Source organism: Ursus americanus, chromosome 18 (genome assembly GCF_024610735.1).
Source record: "Ursus americanus isolate L20-20 chromosome 18, mUrsAme1.1.p, whole genome shotgun sequence".
Lineage (NCBI taxonomy): Eukaryota > Metazoa > Chordata > Mammalia > Carnivora > Ursidae > Ursus > Ursus americanus.
Window position 1 is genome coordinate 29,148,715 of NC_142144.1, and position 19,595 is coordinate 29,168,309.

At 48.5% G+C, this 19,595-nt stretch overlaps 1 protein-coding gene across 1 annotated transcript in view; it reads left to right on the forward strand.

The window, feature by feature from the left end:
* Positions 1–16,160, forward strand: part of GRIN3A (glutamate ionotropic receptor NMDA type subunit 3A) — a 146,514-nt gene extending 130,354 nt beyond the window's left edge. The window contains exons 7-10 of the mRNA XM_045780277.2: positions 6,268–6,432; positions 7,593–7,669; positions 12,160–12,488; positions 14,402–16,160. Coding sequence (XP_045636233.2) covers positions 6,268–6,432; positions 7,593–7,669; positions 12,160–12,488; positions 14,402–14,448 — 618 coding nt within the window. The 3' untranslated portion in view covers positions 14,449–16,160. The remainder of the gene's footprint in view (positions 1–6,267; positions 6,433–7,592; positions 7,670–12,159; positions 12,489–14,401) is intronic.
* Positions 16,161–19,595: the final 3,435 nt, after the last annotated feature.

Here is a 19,595-nt window from a genome sequence, read left to right on the forward strand (position 1 = left end):
AAATAGTGGGTGGGGGGAAAGTGTATAAATCAGGTCGTCTAAATTAGAAACAGCATCTGCTTCCTACGCATCTTGCTTCTAAGTCTCTAGGAGTCATCCGTATTTCAGGAGCTCCATTGCCTTTCTTTTCTTTACCTCTCACGAAAACCGTTATTCCTCCCCTACTCCTGTTCTTACTAAAGAGAAAGAAAATTAGTTTGAACACCAGGATTGGGCTTTACAGACTCAGACGGGAGATAATGCAAAGTTTAATGCACCAGATTGCTAATACATAAAATGATTTCCTCTGGTTCTTGTAGTTACTTTGCTCTGGGGGAAACCTACTTCAATAGGTACTGGAAATCCTGAGATTAATCGTAACCAAGTTTCTTGTCAGATATATACTTTATTTAATAAGCATTTATTGAGCACCTACTATACACCAAGCTTTTGGAGGCGTGCAAAGAAAGGCAGAGCCTCACCACGTCAAAGAAATCTTCCTAGAACAGACTCACACGTTCATTTCAGTGTCCTGCGTGAGAAACAACGTCTATCTCAAGATAGGTTCTATTTACACCTTGGAGCTAGAGGAGTTTAGTCCTTTAAGCAACAGGTCAGGTTCTTTGGTTGCAAACAACAGATTAGTTGAAGCAAGAAAAAGGGGGGATTATCAGAAGAATAGTGGGGAGTGCGATGTTTGGAAGTAGGGAGGAGAATAACTGATGATGCCTCAGGGTCCACAGGACTCCAGGGATGGTAGTGGCAGGAAATAGGGGACTATGTCTTTGAGACACTGGCATTGGAAATGACTCCCCCTCAACCACTTTCAGTGACAATGTCTCTGCCTCAAATGCAAATTGCCTTGCCTTGGGTCACACGCTTGGCCTCAGGGGACCAAAGAACCGGGAGTCTGTAATTGGTAGACTCACCAAAACTATATGAAGTGGGAGAGAGCAGTTCCCCAAGGAAAGGGTCCTAAGCTAATAAAATCAACACGCTACATGCCCAACCCAAGCCAGCTGAATCTGCCTTCAATTTCTAACATTTTTATTTTATTAATTACAAATATATGTCCCCCAGACTAATGAACACTGGCATGATGAAGTCAGGATGGCAAGTTTTCCGAGCTCTCTCTGCTTTCTCATCTATCAGTTGAGAATATCCATCTCTCTCTTTCTCCCTCACAGAATTATTCTAAAACTCTCCTGAGATATACAGAAGTGTTGGGGGGGGAATTTGCATACATTTACATTATACAAAAAAGATTCTAGCTTTCATATGCTTTCATCCATCCATTCAAAAATATTAATTGAACACCTAGTAAATACTCAGCACTGTTCTAGGCAAGCAGGGTCCACTCTGAACAAAATGGGCAAAACCCCTGGTCTCTTGGAGCTTACATCCTACATGAGAAAGGAAACAGGCAATAAATTCATATACATTATGTCAGGAGAAAAATAAAACAGAGTAACGGGGCTAGGTTGTGTCCAGGAAAGGTAGGGGAGGAGGGCAGGTTTTGCCTTTTTAACCACATGCTTAGGGTAGATTTTACTGATAAATGACGTTTGAGTAGAGACTTGGCAGAAAATGAGGGGCAGGAACAGTATTGATCGCTGGCTGAAGAGTTACAGGCAGAGAGAACAGAAAATGAAGACCTTCAACTGTTCCATAGACTTAAAGAAGTGAGGGATAGCCCAAGTAGCCGAGCAGAGTGAACAAGTGAGAGGAAGATACGCGGTTAGGAAGTGCTGGACTAAATCATCAAAGGTCTTGCAGGATGTTGCAAGGAGTCCGACATTCACTCTAGATGAGATGGAAAACCATCGCTGGGTATTGAATGCTACGATATGTTGAAGGAGCCAAGGTGGATGCAGAGCTGAAGACAGACTGAGGGGGTCAGGGAACCAGAGAGAAGACTTTCAGTAGTCTAGGTGAACGATGATGGTGGCATAGGCCAGAGTGGTTGGTGGAGGTGGGGGGAAGGCATCAGATTCTGGGTATGCTTTGAAGGTGAGGTCTGCCATATTTGCAGACACACTCTGTATGGAATGCTAAAGAAAGAGTGCAGTCAAAGATGACTTGAAGGTTTTGGCCTGAGCAATAACAAGGACAGAGATTTTCTGATGAGAAAGACTGTGTGAGGAGCAGTTTTCAGCGGGGAAAATTAGTTTATTTCAGTGTGTTAAGTTTGGGATGTCTGTTAGATACCCAGGTAGAGAGACTGAACGGGGAGGTGGGGAAGACATAAATTTAGAAGTCATTGGCAGATAGGTAAGATTTAAAGCCATGAGTCTGGTTAAGAAAGTGAATGCAGCTAAAGAATCAAAGGCATGCCAATATTTATGATCAGAAAGGTGAGGAGGAACCAGTAAACAAGACTGAAGTAGAACAAAGAAAGAGCTATCCCAGAAACGGTGAAGAAAATATATCAAAGGGGATGAGCTAATCAATAGTGTCCAACCTGATACATGAATAAGGTGAAAACCGACTGTTGGATTTGGTAATAGGGAGGTCATTGATGCCTTTGACAGGAGTTGTCTAGGTTACAGGTTGGGACAAAAAGCCTGATTGGAACGAGTCCAAAAGAGAACGGGGCCAGAGGAATGGAAAACAACTGTAGCCAACGCCTTTGAGGACCAGAGAAAGTGTGTAGTTGGTGTGTGTTGAAAGATGTGAACCGGGGGCTAGGGAGGCTTAGCTCTTCAGACTCAGCGACATCTAAGGCATGATGCATGAAATACTCTAACGCATTTCTTGCCGGAGGTTTCAGAATTAGTCCGTTATCTCACCAGCTGTCAGATGTTGCAAATGTCCGCATCACAGCAAGATGCAAAGCACGGTTTAGGCAGTACAAAATTGGTGGTCTTGGCCTCTCTGTGTCACTGGGAGCACTCAGGATCTGGGCAGAGACCACTCAGAACATTTGCCAAAATAGGCATCTCCCTTATCTGAATCTAGTCCATTCCTGGAAATACACTGGCTAGTGAATTTCCAGATGGTAGAAGTCCTTTCCATTGTTTTAAATGGGGGCAAAAAAACCACCAGAGCATTCCCACCTCATCTAAAAACCCCAACGAGTTTCTTTAAATATTACTAAAACACTCTTGGACACAGGGGGCACCTGGGTGACTCAGTCAGTTAAGCGTCTACCTTCGGCTTCAGGTCATGACCCCGCGGTCCAGGTGGCAAGGAGTACCTATAAATGGTATTCACTTGAAAGGCAGTGCGGGCTTTAGCATCAGACAGTCCTGGATCCACAGCCTGGCTCCCCCATTCCTTAGCTTCTAAGATCTTGGGGAACATGGTTAATCTCTATGAGACTCGGTTTCCTTGAATGTGAAATGGGGATAATAATACTTAAAGGGTTATTATAAGATCATAATATGCATAACAATGCCTGGCACACATATTAGATGCCCAACTTAAAAGAAACAGTAACTATATCTATTAGTCTATTAGTACGTGGGTGTAAACAACAGAAATTTAAAGAAAAAAAAACTGGCTCAGTCAGTTAAGCGTCCGACCCTTGGTTTCGGCTCAGGTCATGATTTCAGAGTTGTGAGATCGAGCCCCACATCAGGCTCAGCACTGAGTCTGCTCCAGATTCTCTCTTTCCCTCCCTCTCCCCCTGCCGCTCCCCCCTGCTCATGCTTCCCTCTCTCTCTTTCTCTCTGTCAAATAAATAAAATCTTTAAAGAAAAAAATGTGTAAAATACACTGAATACAGCCTATTTGTTATTGAGGTAAGAGGAAAATGAGAGTAGTTATTGTCATGCCCCAAAAAACGGAGGGGAAAACCACATGTTCAAAGGCGAGATGTTTCGCTGTAAGTTACATTTTTCTCTCTCATCTTGGCAGCACCTTAGAAGAAAGCAGTGCCAGTCTGTTCAGTGTTTTGCTGGAGTTAAATGATGTTAAAGTCAAAAATGAATCCCCCCGTTGTGTTCTTTATCCACAGCAGTAATAACTCATTGAATCCTTATATAATAGCCGCATCCTGTACACATTACGACAGGTGCAGCCCAAGGGCTATTTTCGGCCATATTTGTAATCTGCTTTATGGAGGTCAGCATTACACAGTTGGTCACCACTTGTCCCAGGAGAAGCCGAGTACTTGCGTAGCTCTCGGAGCCCGATACACCTCTTGCCTTTCCTAGACCAGCATTCCTCCTTGCTCTAGGGCTGGGCTTCTGCCTCATTCTCAGGTGGTCTGCCTAGTCGTCCCGCCTTGTGCTTGTCACCTAGACCTGGCCGTGCCCTATGTCCCTGCTCACCTCCAGTCATTAGTTCTCCAGGGATCCTAGCAGCCATCACTGACACAGAGCCACTGCTGGAGGTACCGTCATGGAGGAAAAAAGATTTCATGGCCCAGACTCCACGGGAGTCTGAAATCCCCAAGTTCTGCCTCTGAACGCTGCCCCCAGATGGACTTCCTGGCATACCCAGGAGGTGGACCCGTGCCTGAGCCATGTCTGGCTAGCTGTTTCTTCAAGATTCAGGTGGGGAGAACGACAGAAAGTAAGACCCCTTCAAGAGAATGGGGGGACACTGACATCGGTCAAGCAAGGGTGATTAAGAGTATGGGCTCTGGAGCCAGACTGCCTGGGTTTGAACCGCAGCTCTAACCTTTGCAAGTTGTGTGACCTTGGACAAGTTGCTAAGCTATTTTGTTCCTAAGTTTCCTCACCTATAAAATGGAGGTGATGACAGTACCTACCTCATAGGTTGTTATGAATAGTAAGCAAATTGCTACAGTGATAAAGTGCTCAGAGCTGTGCCTTCCACATATTAAATGTTAAATAATTATTGATGATGACCAAAAGCCCCCAGCAGAGGGGTGACTTCAGGCTCCTTAGCACTGGTATCCGAGGGCTTGCTCAGTGTGGCCCTGTTTCTCCCTCACGTTGTATGCCTCCTGCACCAGACCTACCCCGCAGCCGCCATGGTCTGCTTCACACCCCCCACGTCGCTGTGCCAGACGTCACTCCTTTCCCTCTGTTTCTACGGCCTTCACAGTGCTTACTTTCCCACCCAAGCCTCCACATCCTACCTCCTTACGAGCCAACTTCTCCACAAAACTGAGAAGGCACAGATCAGTGTCTGTATCATGGCGTATGAATGTTTGCTTCCTCCCTAGACTCAAGCTGATTAAAGGCAGGGACATAACCCTCCTATCTTCATCCCGTGGTACCTCAAAGCGTGCTTGAAGTGGCCACTCAGTGTGTCCAAAGTCTGTCTTTCTGCACGATTGACTCATTGATGTCCGTGACTGAATAATACCCATTTCATAGGGAACTCGTGAGGATTCTCTTAGATCCCGTATGCCAATCACTTAGTAAAGTACCTGCCACATACAGCTGTTGTGACTATCATTGCTGTGACTGCGGCTGGCTTTTTGGGGGGCGGAGAGGGGTCAGAAGGGGCAGAGGCAGAGGCAGAGAGGGAATCCCAACCAGACTGCACGCCCAGCACAGAGGCTGATGTGGAGCTCGATCTCACAACCCTGAGATCATGACCTGAGCCGAAATCAACTGACCGAGCCACCCAGGTGCCCCAGCTGCTGTTCTGTTGTGTAGCAGAAAGCCCGGGCTTCACAGTTAAACAAACATGGACTTATAGACCAGCTTGGTCCCTGAAAAGCTGCAAGCGTTTCAGTTTCTTCAACTGTAAATTGTGGTTTTAATACCTGTCTCAGTGTAAAAAAGTAACCAATCAATAAATATTAGGTCTCTTTTTTTTTCCTCCTCTGTGGCTGTCTAATTTTGTGACCTGCCTGAATTTACTTCACTTCCCTGGTCCCAGGCTCCTCCTCTGTAAAATGAGAACATTGCAGTGGTGATCTCCGTGTTCCTGCCAGATCTAAATGTAAACATTAGTGAACTCATCATCCTTTCCCCTTAAACCTACTCATTCTGTGCCCCTGAGAGAGGTTCTTCCCTTGATAACTACCCAGTGCTTCAGTATGAGTATGTTGAATTGTTTCAGTCCTTGGTCTTTCTCCTCTGTCTCTCAGTCTCTCTCTAGAGCCCGTAGGGTGGTCCAGACCCCGGGACCCCTCCTGCCATGGGACTGTATGCCCGTGGCTCCCCAGGAAGCGTGCTGTGCAGCGCCCCCCGTCCTGGCTGGGCCCCCCTAACAACGCAGTGTAGTGAAGCCTGCCGAGCACACGGGGGCGGGTAGTCTCCAGCTCTCCTGGGCTCCAGGAAAAAAAGTATCTGCATCTAAAAACAAGCGTGGGGCCAGGCGGAGCCTCGCATTCATGGCCTTGCCTTTCCTGTTCTGCCACAGACTCTGCAGATGGGCATCAAACACTTCTCCGGACTCTTCGTGCTGCTGTGCGTCGGGTTCGGTCTGTCCATCCTGACGACCATCGGGGAGCACGTCGTGTACAGGCTGCTGCTACCGCGGATCAAGAACAAATCTCGGCTGCAGTACTGGCTGCACACCAGCCAGGTGAGCGCCACCCCGGGGGTGACCGTCAGAGCCCAGCGCCCCACGGCAGACAGGTGGCAGGTCCCCAAGAGAACCAGGGTGGTGTAGACAACTCCGTGTAGAAGATGGAGCTCCCTCCATCCCATTAAGACTTTCCCCTTAAATTAGCCTGTCCCGCAACACCCGCTCCTTTCTCATAACCCTCCACTGTTGCCCCCACGGAAGCGTGGAATTGTTTTATCCTGGTGTCGCTTAGTAGTGACAACCTGAGGAGATGGTGTGAGATTTATTTCCTACAGCCTCTCTTCTCGCCAAAACGGAAACTCATTCGGTGAGCTGGAAGTCCCTATTTCCCTTTAGATGAACCCAGCGGCCCCGGGTCTGTCCCCATTTTCACTGGCGCCGGGGTGAGAAGTCGGCCGGTGTCCAGGCCGAGCCGCCCGGGATGGTCGTCCTGTCCCGACACGGGCGTGCTCACGCCAGGGACCACGGAGACCGTCGGCCGCCCGCCACGCTCCCTCGCTCCGCTCTCCCTGACGGCGGTGAGCACGAGAGCCGAAGCACAAGAAGCAGAGGGGCTGTGGCAGCAGTGGCGGCTGCCCCCCGGGTCACCGCGCGCCTGGCCCCGAGGCTGCCCCGCTCATCTGTGACAGCGACCCTTTCTTTCTAGCTAGGCCACAGTCCTTGGCTTGGTCCCTTTGAACCCTGTTCTTCCCGCTTCGTCCTGGAAGGATCTGGCCTCCTCGGGGGAACTCGGCAGACGGGCGACCTCCACCGGGCGCTGCCGAGCCTCGCGGATTCGCCGGGCGCTTCCCTTCCGTTTGGCTGCTAGGAAGTTCGGACTTAGGTTTTTGACTCACTGTGGCAATTCTACAAGGCCCTTTGCCACACGCTAGTGGTGACGACTCCTTCATACCACGTACCTTTCTACGACCCACAGCATCTCTAAAGCTTCCTTCAAATGACTTCCCCCCCCCCCCAGATAGAATAATAACAGATTAAAATTTGGTTCTCTTGAGATTTGGGGCTGCAGGCTGATCTGTTTTCGGGCATCCCTGGAAATTTGTTTAAGGAGGTCAAGATTCGTAACCATGAGATACACGATTAAACTCAGATGGTACTTTGTCCCCACATTGTGTGTTTCTAATGATCTCTGCCTGTGAATCTGTTCTTTCTGCCAGAGATTACATAGAGCACTAAACACATCGTTTGTGGAGGAAAAGCAGCCGCGTTTCAAGACTAAACGTGTGGAAAAGAGGTAAGAAGAGGCCAGCGCCAGGTGTCTTTGTGAAAATAAAAGTGGAGAGATGTAACCGGGACCCCCTGCTCAAAGGGGAAATTATGTATAAATAATTCAGATCAAATCAGGACCAAGTTGTTGACAATACAATCAGTAAAAATACGTGTGGTTTCAGACAGAAGTAGAACAGAGAAGAAAAAAACGTATCAGTACAGATAGGGACAGGGAAATGCAGCAGAGGCCACGTACGTCACGGTTAGAGGTGCGGCTGTGGTCTCCAGAGTCACGCGTCCGGATCCTGACCTGTCACGGACCCTTGCCATATGTGTGGCATAACAAGCTATCTCTTTAACTTCTCTGTGCCTCCACGTCCTCGTTTGTGAAATGGAGATAAAAACAGTACCACCTCCTAGAGCTGCTATAAGGATTACGTGAGATCATACATGTAAGGCCCCGGAAACAAAGCCATTTCAGCTCTTGTTACTGTTACGCAAGCCTGAATTCACGAGTCCAGCAGGCCGTTCGTTTCATGCCGGATAGCCTTTCTAGCATGTGTCTGCCCGCCACCCCTTTCCAGCAGTCCTCGGAATATTTGAAATATGCAGCAGACATGTTCTGCTTAATCCATTTCCTGGCACTCTTACTACAAACTCCCCAGGAAAGCATCTCATCGATAGGGAGTAACAAGCATTAAATGCACGGAGGACGCCTTCCCCACACGCAGCCAGTGGGCGACTGGTGCGGCTCAAGATGCCGGAAGGGTCCGGAAGGGTCCGGCCTGGCTCCTGGCTGGCCTCTGCCGCCTGCTGCCTGGGGCGGCCCTTCTCCTCCTTTCTTTCCCCCGGCGGCCTCCGTTCAGGGCGGCCCCCCCGAGCTACTCCGTCTTCGGTGGCAGGTCTTCAGCTCGAAGCTTGGCTTCCTGGGTCATTTTGAAATCTGCCACTCACACTTCTCACTCATAATAGAGGAAAAGGGGAAAAGGGGTGAAAAGCATCATTCTTTCTCATTGTTGATACCTCCTCTGGGACTGCTGCTGTCCCCTTGTCTCCAGTTTGCACCTAGCTTGTCAGAATCATTTCCATTCTCTCTCGAAGCCTCTCTTTCCAGTCAGTGAGCACCTCCCGCCCTCTCAGTCTGTGGTATTCCTGGATCATGTCGCAGCCCTGTCAGCGACAAGCTGGAGACTAATCAGGTCACAGCTGCTCTATGTCATGTTACGTATTTTTTTTCTGTAATTATTTTTTCACGCAATTTTTTAACCAGAGGAACACAAGACGACATGGTGGCGAAGACGTCGGTCTCATGACAAAGCATTTGTTTACCATCCGTAATAGAAACAGGAAGCCCAGTGATCCCGTTTCCAACCGTGATATGATTCCTAGTCACATGTCTCTCACCTCAGCTGAGAACCAAATGTGTCTTTCACTCAATGTATCCACTTTTCTTGGCAGGTTCCCTTCTGGAGCCCCTTATTTTGAGAAGGAGCTAAGGCAGAACATGCCCTCCTGGTTTATGTTGGGCCCACACGTCCTGTGCCACCTCCTCCAGCCCAGCACCCAGCTCTGACCTTTCAAAGGCAGTGAGTGTTTGAGGCCCCACAGCTGTCACGTCTCTTCTGAAGGCTCTAGTGGAGTATTGACTCCAAGGTTACAGAATTGGTCTGTGGAAGCTCGTTTGGCTCATTTCTAGTGACAAACGCAGTTCACCCACTGGTCACCTTACACGCTAAGGCTGAGGAAGGTTTGATAGATAACAGAACAAAACGCTGAAGAGGCCTCCAAGTAGATACCACATCTGACATCTGACATCTGACATCTGTCATCTTCCATTCACAGGTGGCCCAGAGTCACATGTCGATTACCAGGGCACTTGTTATGCTAGCAACTCGAGTCTGTCATGGAATCCAGCTTCTGCTTATTCTTCTGTATTCTATTCCCAGACATGTGTACAAAGCTCTGGAGAAAACCCAATTGGCTAGCTCTACTTACCTGATTTCTGTGGTTGCCTAGATGCCAGGAAAATGTGCAGATGCCCTACTCCCAGGTTCTCCCTATGAATCATTCTGTGGTACTACAGTTAGGTCTGCTGGGTTGAAAACTCTTTCCCCCTTTTTTGGGAAGAGTATCAATGCAAATGCCTGTGTCTGCTACAATTCGGCATTCCTCCAGCGTGCTCCGTATTTATAGAATGAGTAAAACAATAGATAAGTGGGTGAATGCAGATGAGTGTGGCCCTGAGGACCAGGGATGGTGGATGTGTGTGCACCTGCTGGAGAATAAAGATTTCTTTGAGTTAAAACAAGAGATAGATGAGCAAATTATTAACGTGTGGATTTGAGGAAAGGCTGAAAGAAGTTCTGGGCCATAATACAAAAGTAGATACTGCTCCTTTTCTATTTAAAGCAAAGGAAAAAAAGTAGCTATTGCAAGACACTGCATAGTCTCTGGTTTATTCAACCTGGGATTTCATAGAAGTGTTGGTCTGCACTTCACCAATACACCCCCATTTTCCCTTTCCCCTTGTCCCAGGATATACAAAAATTGTAAACCGTGTAACACACACGAACAAGATTGTCTTGAAATTTTTCAAACTCAATTGGAAGAGATTTGAAGGAAAAATTAAAGGGAACTGTACAACTAGAAGTAAAATTATAACTGCAGCCCTGGCCCGGGTTTAAAGCCAGCGGGGCCATAAGTGGGTACATTGTAGACTTTAACCGAGCCCAGGACACAGGAAAGCTAAGCTGTGGTGTTACCCGCTCCTTATACGCCACTTAAACTCTGAGAAAGGTAAAGGAACTGCAGGGGAGATTGGAATGTGTGGTTTAATGGCTTGGGGCATGTATCTTAGTTCTTCCTGTATGAGAAAACTGTCTCAGTAACTTAATTTTCGAACAACAGCAAGTTAGCAATCTGTGGGTCAGCTGTGCAGTTTACTGGTCTGGGCCGGACTTGGCTGATCTTAGCTACATTTGCTCATTGTCTGAAGCCAGCTGGTGGGGAGGGGGAAAGCAGCTAAGGGCTGGCTGGTCTATGGCCCCAGCGGGGTCCACTGGGAAGACTGGGGACTCTCTCCACCCTGTTATCATCAGCAGACTAGTGTGGTTTCATTCATATTGCAGCAGCAGGGCTCTCAGAGAGCCCCGCGGGGGACGTGCACGAGGCTTCTTCAAAGTTTAGACGTGGAACGCCCGCCTGTCATTTCTGCTAGTTTGGCCAAAACAAGTCAGGAAACGAGATTAAATTCCGGGGGGGAGGGAAAGCCAGACTTTCTCCCCTTGAATTCTCCTTGATAAAGTTGAGCTGCAAAGTCACGTTACCTAGGGACTTGGCTTCAAAGGAGGAACAAAGGATTATGACCATTTCTGTAGTCACCCGCAGGGCAAACTGCAACAGCAGCATCCTGTTAAGTCCTTGTGTTTCTGTTCTCATCCATGTAACTGAATCAAGACTTTATTAGCCCTTCCTTTGCCCCTCCCCTTCTTCTCCGGAAAAGAAGCAGTCCAGAAATAAAGATTCAGTTCCACGGACTGGGACAGAAACACAAGGACTTAATAGAATGTTTCCACGTAGGTTTGCCCTGTGGTGGGTTGCAAAAGTGGTCGTAATCCTCCTCCTCTTCCAAGACTAGAGGAAATCCACAGTTCTACTGCTTAGGGCTCTAGTCCGTTCTTGTAGCAGGAAACTCTTCTCATTGCATCTAACTGTCAAAGTTTCTTTCAGGCACCAATTTACGCCCCCCACCCCCCACCCCCTGTGCCTGTCCGCCAGTAACTCTGGTCATCTGCAGCCCTCTCTCAGAGATGGTGGCAGGTGGTTTGACACAAGCCTGAAAGACAACTGTGAATCTGTTTCTACTGACTTGCATTATTCCAGCACGAATTTGAGGATTTCTTGGGGTTTCTTTTAAAGTTTCAGACCTGAGCTGTCATTCTCGGCCCACATAAAATCATCCCCATGATGGAAAACTTTTTGCTGAAACCTGCAGCTTGTATGTTTTTATTCTCCTCAAACTCAAGTAGTAGACTTCAGGGTCCTCCTGTGGGACGGGGGATGAGCCGTTTTAGAGTATCTACCAGCCGGCTTATGCTTAGAGTCCAGCCGGTGAATAAACAGGTTCTCACTTTTACTCAGGCACCATCTTTGTAGCCAGAGAACAGTTCGAGGTGGTGCTGTGCTCTGAGCCTCACTGGCAGGAAGGGAGTGGAAAGACATCTGAGGTTCTTCATACAAGAATATGCCACAGCCTGGTCCATCAGCCCTCCAGACGATACATCTATTCCAATTTCAGGGCAGCATAAGACTTGGTAAGACCTTGAACTTCAGCTGGAAAGAATGGTAATGCTCTTTTTGTCCCTGTGCCACTCCAGCAGGCAGTCTGTCCGTGGCAATCTGCCCTCTGACTGCATATCGAGCTCCATATTCACAGTTTGAAATGGCCAGCAGCTGGGGAGCAGCACTTTGAGAGCCGCAGAATGGAATTTAAATCTAAGTGTCTCTGTTTCCTAGGTCCAGTGTGGGACCCCGTCAGCTCACTGTGTGGAATACTTCCAATCTGAGTCAGGATAACCAACGAAAATACATCTTTACTGATGAGGGAGGACAAAACCAGCTGAGCGTCCGGCCCCACCAGGACATCCCGCTCCCTCCAAGGAGAAGAGAGCTCCCTGCCTCGCTGACCACCAATGGGAAGGCGGACTCCCTACACGGAGCCCGGAACTCAGTGATGCAGGAACTCTCCGAGCTCGAGAAGCAGATTCAGGTGATCCGTCAGGAGCTGCAGCTGGCTGTGAGCAGGAAAACGGAGCTGGAAGAGTATCAAAGGACACACCGGACTTGTGAGTCCTAGGGGACCGCGCTGCTCCCCTTCCCAGTTCCCAGCCTGCCTCTGAGCCCTCGAGACCCTTTGTAATGCTCTTTTGTAACTGCTGACGAAAGTGTGGGGAAGCGCAGGTCTAGGTGTCTCTTAGAGGTCAAGTCTGCGCATCCTGGCCTAAAAATCAGCCACAGCTCTCCCCACGCTGACTCCCTAGCTCTCCAGGGTAGGGGTCTTTCAGAGCAGGGATGGTAAATTAGGACGAAACTCCGTGGAAAGGATCTATGAATGACCAGGCAACCCTGGCTCCTCACTGGGTACCATACTAGTAGTTTTGGGTCTTAGCCCTTGCTCTGCACTCTCACCAACAAGAGATAAAATGTTTTAATCTTAGTACAGAACAGGATTATCCAGGGTTTTGGCTTTTGATACAACTCCCCCAACTAGATTTGCTCCTGCATTCTGAATTGGAAGCTAGATAAGAGGCAGAGGTGTGGGTACGTAAACAATGACGCGAGCTCATTAGCATCACAGCAGACCAAGGATTGATTGGATCAGGCACGAGCCCTGTTTTTGAGAGGGGTGCGCCTCTCCAGCACCATCCTGACCAACAGGAGTAGGAACGGCTTACGGCTTACGTGCCACTATGAAAGGGGACAGGGGTGTGGCGAGTGGGAACAGAGGACAGGCAGAAGAGGCATTAAAAATGTACACCATGTTGAAGAACGGAGGCTCTGGGCCAGAACAACAGTTTGGCTAAGGAGGGACTAGGACTGTACTTCTAGTCTAACTAAGCATCTCCACTACAGTGTGTGCCTTTTATAAAGGAAAGCAAAGCAAAGCAAGGACCTGCCCTTAGACGAAACCGGACTACCCCTGCTCATTGCCCATACGGGGTATGGCAATGCCAACCCAGCTGGCACTGTGGCTTAAGTGAAAAGGCTCTGCAAACCACATGCTAGCCCGTTTTCAAATCAGCAGTTGCCTCTTAGCTTTAGGAATCCCTAAAGCGGACCTCCCCTGCAAAGACCACAAGCTTTAACATTTGGGACGGTCCCCTGTGCGGTCCATCTCAGTCTCCCAGCCCCACACCTTCTCCTCCCTGCGGGGCTGTGACCAGGTGCGGTCCCTCCCGTTCTCCCCCAGACCCCATCCGATGCCCCCAAGGAACTGATTATCGGTAACCTGGCTTCCCCTCTGCCTAGGCATCCCTGTCCCAATTGCAGTGGCTTGGACATGCAGGAAGGAAGGAAAAGTCATGGGGAACTATGGGACATCAGTTCCCAGTGCTAGTGTAGATAGGAGGCATCTAGGAGTCCATTAGAATGCTGACTGCCAGGGCCCTTCTCCCCAGAAGATGGGGTGAGGTGGGTAGTCTGGCTCAGAAACCTGTTAACCAACTCCCCCAGGTGACTGACACCTGTGACCCAAAAATTACTCAAGAAACACCGTTCTAGAAGGATGGCTGCTCCAGGCCTGGGGAGAAGTAAGAGCCTTTTTGAGAGGTTTTTACATTTAGCACACACCTGCTGATTCACCTTCCATACAGCCGCTCCCACCCCTGGGCACCACTTAGGACGAGACTTCCTCGCTTATCATTTACTTTGCTCGGCCTCGTCAGTTGGGATGCCCGCCACGAATTCACAGTATGCTCTGGATCAGCCGTGCATCACCGGAAAGTCTGCATCACAAAATTTCTCCTGCATTTCCACCCGGAGCTACCCAGTCCCCCAGGGAAAGACAACACCTTCAGCTGTAATTAGATAACACTTCAGTTAATTGAGAAAACCCTGGGGTGGGTGGAGGCAGAGACACTGATGAGGGAGGCAAGAAGCTTCTAACCTCGCAGATGAAACAGTGGGGAACAAGGGGAGCCCTGGAAGCGGAAAGGACAATCCTGCTTTGAAATGCCCTGTCCTCCCGTGTCTCCCCCAGGCGCCGCCGTAGATTTGCAACTGCCTTTGGAAGACGAAGCCTCGTAGCCACGCCCCCCGCCCCCGCCCGCGCCGGGGATGCGGCAGACTCGGGCGTCCTGCTCTGCGCGGCCTCCCGTGCGGGCGTCCGCTCCACTCCACGGCCACGCTCCTGATGGACTCGGGCACTTTTGTAACTCAGCTCCTCCTGATTGTACTTGAGAAGCTGGCTATTTAAAGGAACCCAGAGGTGAACTCTTTTGTAAAGAATCCTTTTGTAATGCAATTATCCCTTCACGTATCTGTTTTGTAAGTTTGGATTTTTGTATATCGGGTTTCCCTTCAGCTTCTCTCCTCAGGCGTTCGGAGCCGTGGTAAGAAGCCGGACGGCCAGTGCACGGCTTCCCCGGTACCTTCTGGGTCACCCCTCGGCCAAAATCCGGCCGGGGCGGCAAGCAGCAGCAGGGGCTGGAGGCGGGCTTGCCGCCGCCGGCACCGCCGGAAATGCCTGCTTTCCGGATGAAGAGAACCCGCGTAATTGCTTGTGGTGGAATGAAGCGGTCTCGGTAGCGGTGGTTGTCGTTATCGGTAGTGACTGAACAGTGCTTTGCAGTGTGTGAAACAGTGTGTTGTGTTTTATAGAGTTCGTGAAATGGTGGGTCCTTTGAAAACCCTCCTTTCTGTTCTGCCCCACCTGTTCTTTCAACTCCCCTCGGGCTCAAAACCACAAGGAGCCAAGTCTCCAGGGGGAGGCTGGTATTTCAGTAAAGAAGGAAGAGGTAGGGGGTGCTCCCTTGCCTCCTCTTCCGGCTCCTATTGCACGAGATCAGGAAGGTCTGTTCTTTTCCAGGCTCTGGTGCTGGGCAACCGGGCGACCGGATTGTGTCGCACAGCCTACCCCGTTTTCCAAGGGGACGTGCCTGGCACAGGAAGCACACGATAAAATATGGCTGGGTGCGCGGGAACAGATGGGGCTCCGTGCTTCGTGTAAATAACAACAAGGGCCCCAGAGTGTGGATGCCTCGGGGGAGAGGAGCAGCAAGGGGATCCCTCCAACAGTTACAGACGAGTGAGGCAGCCCAGGGACACAATCAGTGGCGGTCTCAACGCGCCGGAGATGACGCCATTCTTCATGGATCTCGCTGTTGCACAACGCTGCGCAGGAGCTGCTGCTTGCGTGCCCATCAGAGCGGTGGTCAGCGACGCAACTGCCGGGGAAAACCCGGCTACGTCGGGGCAGTGGGCTTCTCGGTGTTGGTGCTGCGTCTAACGGCCTTGGAGCCAATAAGCTCTTCCTTGGTGTGGATAAAGAATGAAGGGGAAAGAAACTACTTTTGAGCCTCTCTTCCTCCCAACTCATTTTTGATAAGCAAACCAGAAAATCCATCCTGTCATGGAAAGAACTTGTGTTTTAGTCATCAAACCCACTCCACTAGCTGCGCTATTGATTATTCCTTCCTTCACCCACCGACGCCCCCCATCTAATCCCGGAGTCCCTCACTCTTTTTAGTTTAGTTCCCAATCGTTTTATGAAAATAATGTACTTAGAAGTATTTTCTTAAAGTTTGTAAAGAGTGTTTGCATTGTGTCTTCATTTTAACGTGTGTGCAATCGCTCCAGTCCGGGAAGAACTGAAATGCTGTCTTGTGAGCATGAAGTGAACAGGCTGTTTTGCTCCAGCCACTTTTCTTGTACAACCATGTGGATGGACTAGATGTTCTCAGGTCTTTTCCATCTTCAGTTTCTATGACTGTGGAATAAATGTTCAGATAGAAACTTCATTTTCTGATGTCCTACTGGCATTGTCTTGGGGGATTCAAATGCGGACGTGGTACCAGCCCCTTCCTCACAATAGACCCACTCATGCTGTAATTTACACTTGTTTCCTTAGTAGAGTTGACGTGGCACAAAATATGCTGAGAAAACTCAGAGCCCAGGCGTCACAAAGTACAATCGAAATGGCTTCGTCTGAGAGACATTCTAGGAAAAGCCACAATCCTGAGAGATCTCTAAAAAATTCTGCCCCGGCCACCCTAACCACCCACCTGCTACACAGCCTGTGTTTACGTGCCAAGTGCTGGAGACACAAGAGTGAGTGGTAAGGTGGGCACGGTCCCTGAGCTCAGGGGCCTTCTCACAATCTGTCCTTTTCACCACCTGTCCATAGACAGTACTATAGTAGCTAACATTTATTGAGCACTTACTTTATTTCAGCTTCGTTAAAACCCCAGGACACAGGTTCTCTAGAGCTAGTCTCAGTAGATAAACCAGACCTCCAGTTTACAGATGGGAATTACGGAAGTTGCCCAAGGTCACACAGCTAGTAAGAGAAGTGGCCGAGACAGAGTCACACACAGGCAGTAAAATTCCAGAGCACCATTTTACACTGTCAGGATTCTGACTGCTGCCTTCCAACCCCCCTCCTTGCTCCAGCCCCCTTCGGTCTTCCTGCCGCAGCGCCGCCGGCCCATGCCTCAGCTCGGCCCCCAGCTCCACGGAGAAGGAAGCCGATGCACGGACCACACCCGCACTGCCACGTCCACTGAACCCAACACTGTGGCCCCCAAGTCTCACAGAAAGAGCTGTTGCAGGCGTCTCTTTGGCTTTCTGGCCCAGCCGAGAACCGGTACAAATACAGCTGAAAATCCCTGAGCAGTCCTGCGCTCTCAGGCACGCTCGGTTTCTGACACACGCGGCAGTGTTAGCGGCTGGCCAGCCTGCCAGCGTGAACCCGCTAGCAGGATGCATCCTTCACACACGTTCTTCTGGATTATACCCAAGTCAAATCTCACGCAAATACAAACCTGCTGTAACCTAATTCAGCTGCCAACTTACCCAAGGTTGTTTTGCATCATTCAGTCATTCCTTGTTTGGATGCTTCTTCTGAACCCGGCATTGGGCTAGCTGCTGGCGAGGGAAAGACAAAAGGCAGATTCTGACCCCATGGAGCTCAGTCCAGCGGGGAAACACAAACTGGCAAAACAATGTGGCGAATATTCTGATAAATGCACACCAGGTACTGTGGAGGCAAAAAAGACACTTATCCTGCGTGTGTGCGCGCCTACGCACAGCAGAGAAATTGAGAGGAGCGTAACAGGCACCCCAGGTAAAAGAAACAGAATGTGCTTAGTTCCAGAGTTGGAAAACTATGACAATCAAAAAACTTCAGAACATCCAGTAGTTCAATATGATAGAAACATAAAGCACGGGTGGGTAACGAGCTGTAAGGGCTGCAAAGAGAAAAGCAGAGGCAAAATCCCTATGCTACATTGGATCTGGATCCCAAGACTACAGAAACCATTAAAGGACTTTGGGCTAAAGAGGGTGACGGTAAAAGATCAGGGTCCTCACTGCTGGGTGGAACTGGCTATCGTTCACATGTGTTCAATTTGTTTGTAGGGCAGTGAGCAAATGAAGTTAACTTTCTGATCCCTGGGCATGACCTGGCCATGACATCATTTAACCAGGACAGGTGGACTTAGAGATAGACATAAATAAACACATACAGTCTAGATTCTAAACATGTCAATCTTATTTTTCCTGGAACTGGGGAGAAAATGTAGAAGAAAAACTGACCTCTCAATTTATTTGTAATAATAAAAGTTAAGATTTTGAGCATTTACTAGTTGCCAGGCATTCTGCTAAACGTTTTGTATGTATTGACTCATTTCATCCTCAATACAATTCTATAACGTAGTTATTACTTTATGAAACAGCTGAAGTAACCTTCTAATAAGAGGCAGGGCCATACTCATCCTAAGCCTGACTTCACCGGAAACGTGTTTAGCACGGTGCCTGGAATCACAGCAAGCACCAAATACACAGGCTGGGCTGGGTGAGCAAGGAGAAATCTAAGATCCCTTTGGTTCAGTTCTACTCTGGAACAAAGTGCTACGGGAACTCTCAATGAATAGGGGAAGAAAAATGCAGTCCTAATCTAGGGCCTGGCAGAGAGCCTACCTAAATTAGAGATCTTCAGAAAGACTTAGAAGACTCAAGGTATTTTCATTTATTATCTTCCTGATGACACACATTCTATTGGTACCTGTCTCCACTTAGGGTAGAAGAAAAAACAGTGGTCTGATTACCACATGATTCTGCTGCTAAACTGAGTGACCCTGGGACTTGTTTCCTCATCTCTAAAATAAAGACATGGGGAATACAAGCTGGTACAGCCACTCTGGAAAACAGGATGGAGGTTCCTCAAGAAGTTAAAAATAGAACTACCCTATGACCCAGCAATTGCACGACTAGGTATTTATCCAAAGATACAGATGGAGTGAAGAGAAGGGGCACATGCACCCCAATGTTTATAGCAGCAATGTAAACATGATAGCCAAACTGGAAGGAGGTGAGATGCCCTTCAACTGACAGAGGGATAAAGATGTGGTTCATATATACAATGGAATATTACTCAGCCATCAGGATGAATACCTACCATTTACATCAACATGGGTGGAACTGGAAGGGATTATGCTAAGGGAAATAAGTCAAGCAGAGAAAGACAGCTATATGGTCTCACTCATGTGGAACATAACAGTGCAGAGGAGCATAGGGGAGGGGAGGGAAAACTGAATGGGAAGGAATCAGAGAGGGAGACAAACCATGAAAGACTCCTGACTCTAGGAAACAAACTGAGGACTGCCAAAGGGGAGGTGTGTGGGCGGATGGGGTAACTGGGTGATGGGCATTAAGGAGGACACGTGATGTGATGAGCACTGGGTGTTACACGTACCTAATCACTGAACACTACATCAAAAACTAATGATGTACTGTATGTTGGCTAATTGAATTTAAATTCAAAAAAATTTTTAAAGTAAGTACATGGTTTGAGGTCCCTTTTAGCTCCCAGATCCTAGCTTTCAAACCATTCCACTCTGTAGATTTCAGTAACCTGAAATCCTCAGAGCATACTGTTAATCTATTAATGCAAATATACTATGCTTCCAACTTTGTCTACAATTTCCCTCAAAAAGAAAAAAAAAAAAAAGACTAAATCTATAAAAGAAACCATAGCTATCACGGATTGCCTCAAACAGAGCTATCAGTTTCAGAATTCACAATAATTTCTTTTGTTATAACCACAAAAGGAAATTTAAATTTATATATTTCAGGATAATCCAAATTTGAAGAATTACTTAAATATACAAGGAAAAATTGTTTCCACTTAGGGGGTGAAAAAAAATGAGTCAGGTTTGAATTATGCACTGGACCAA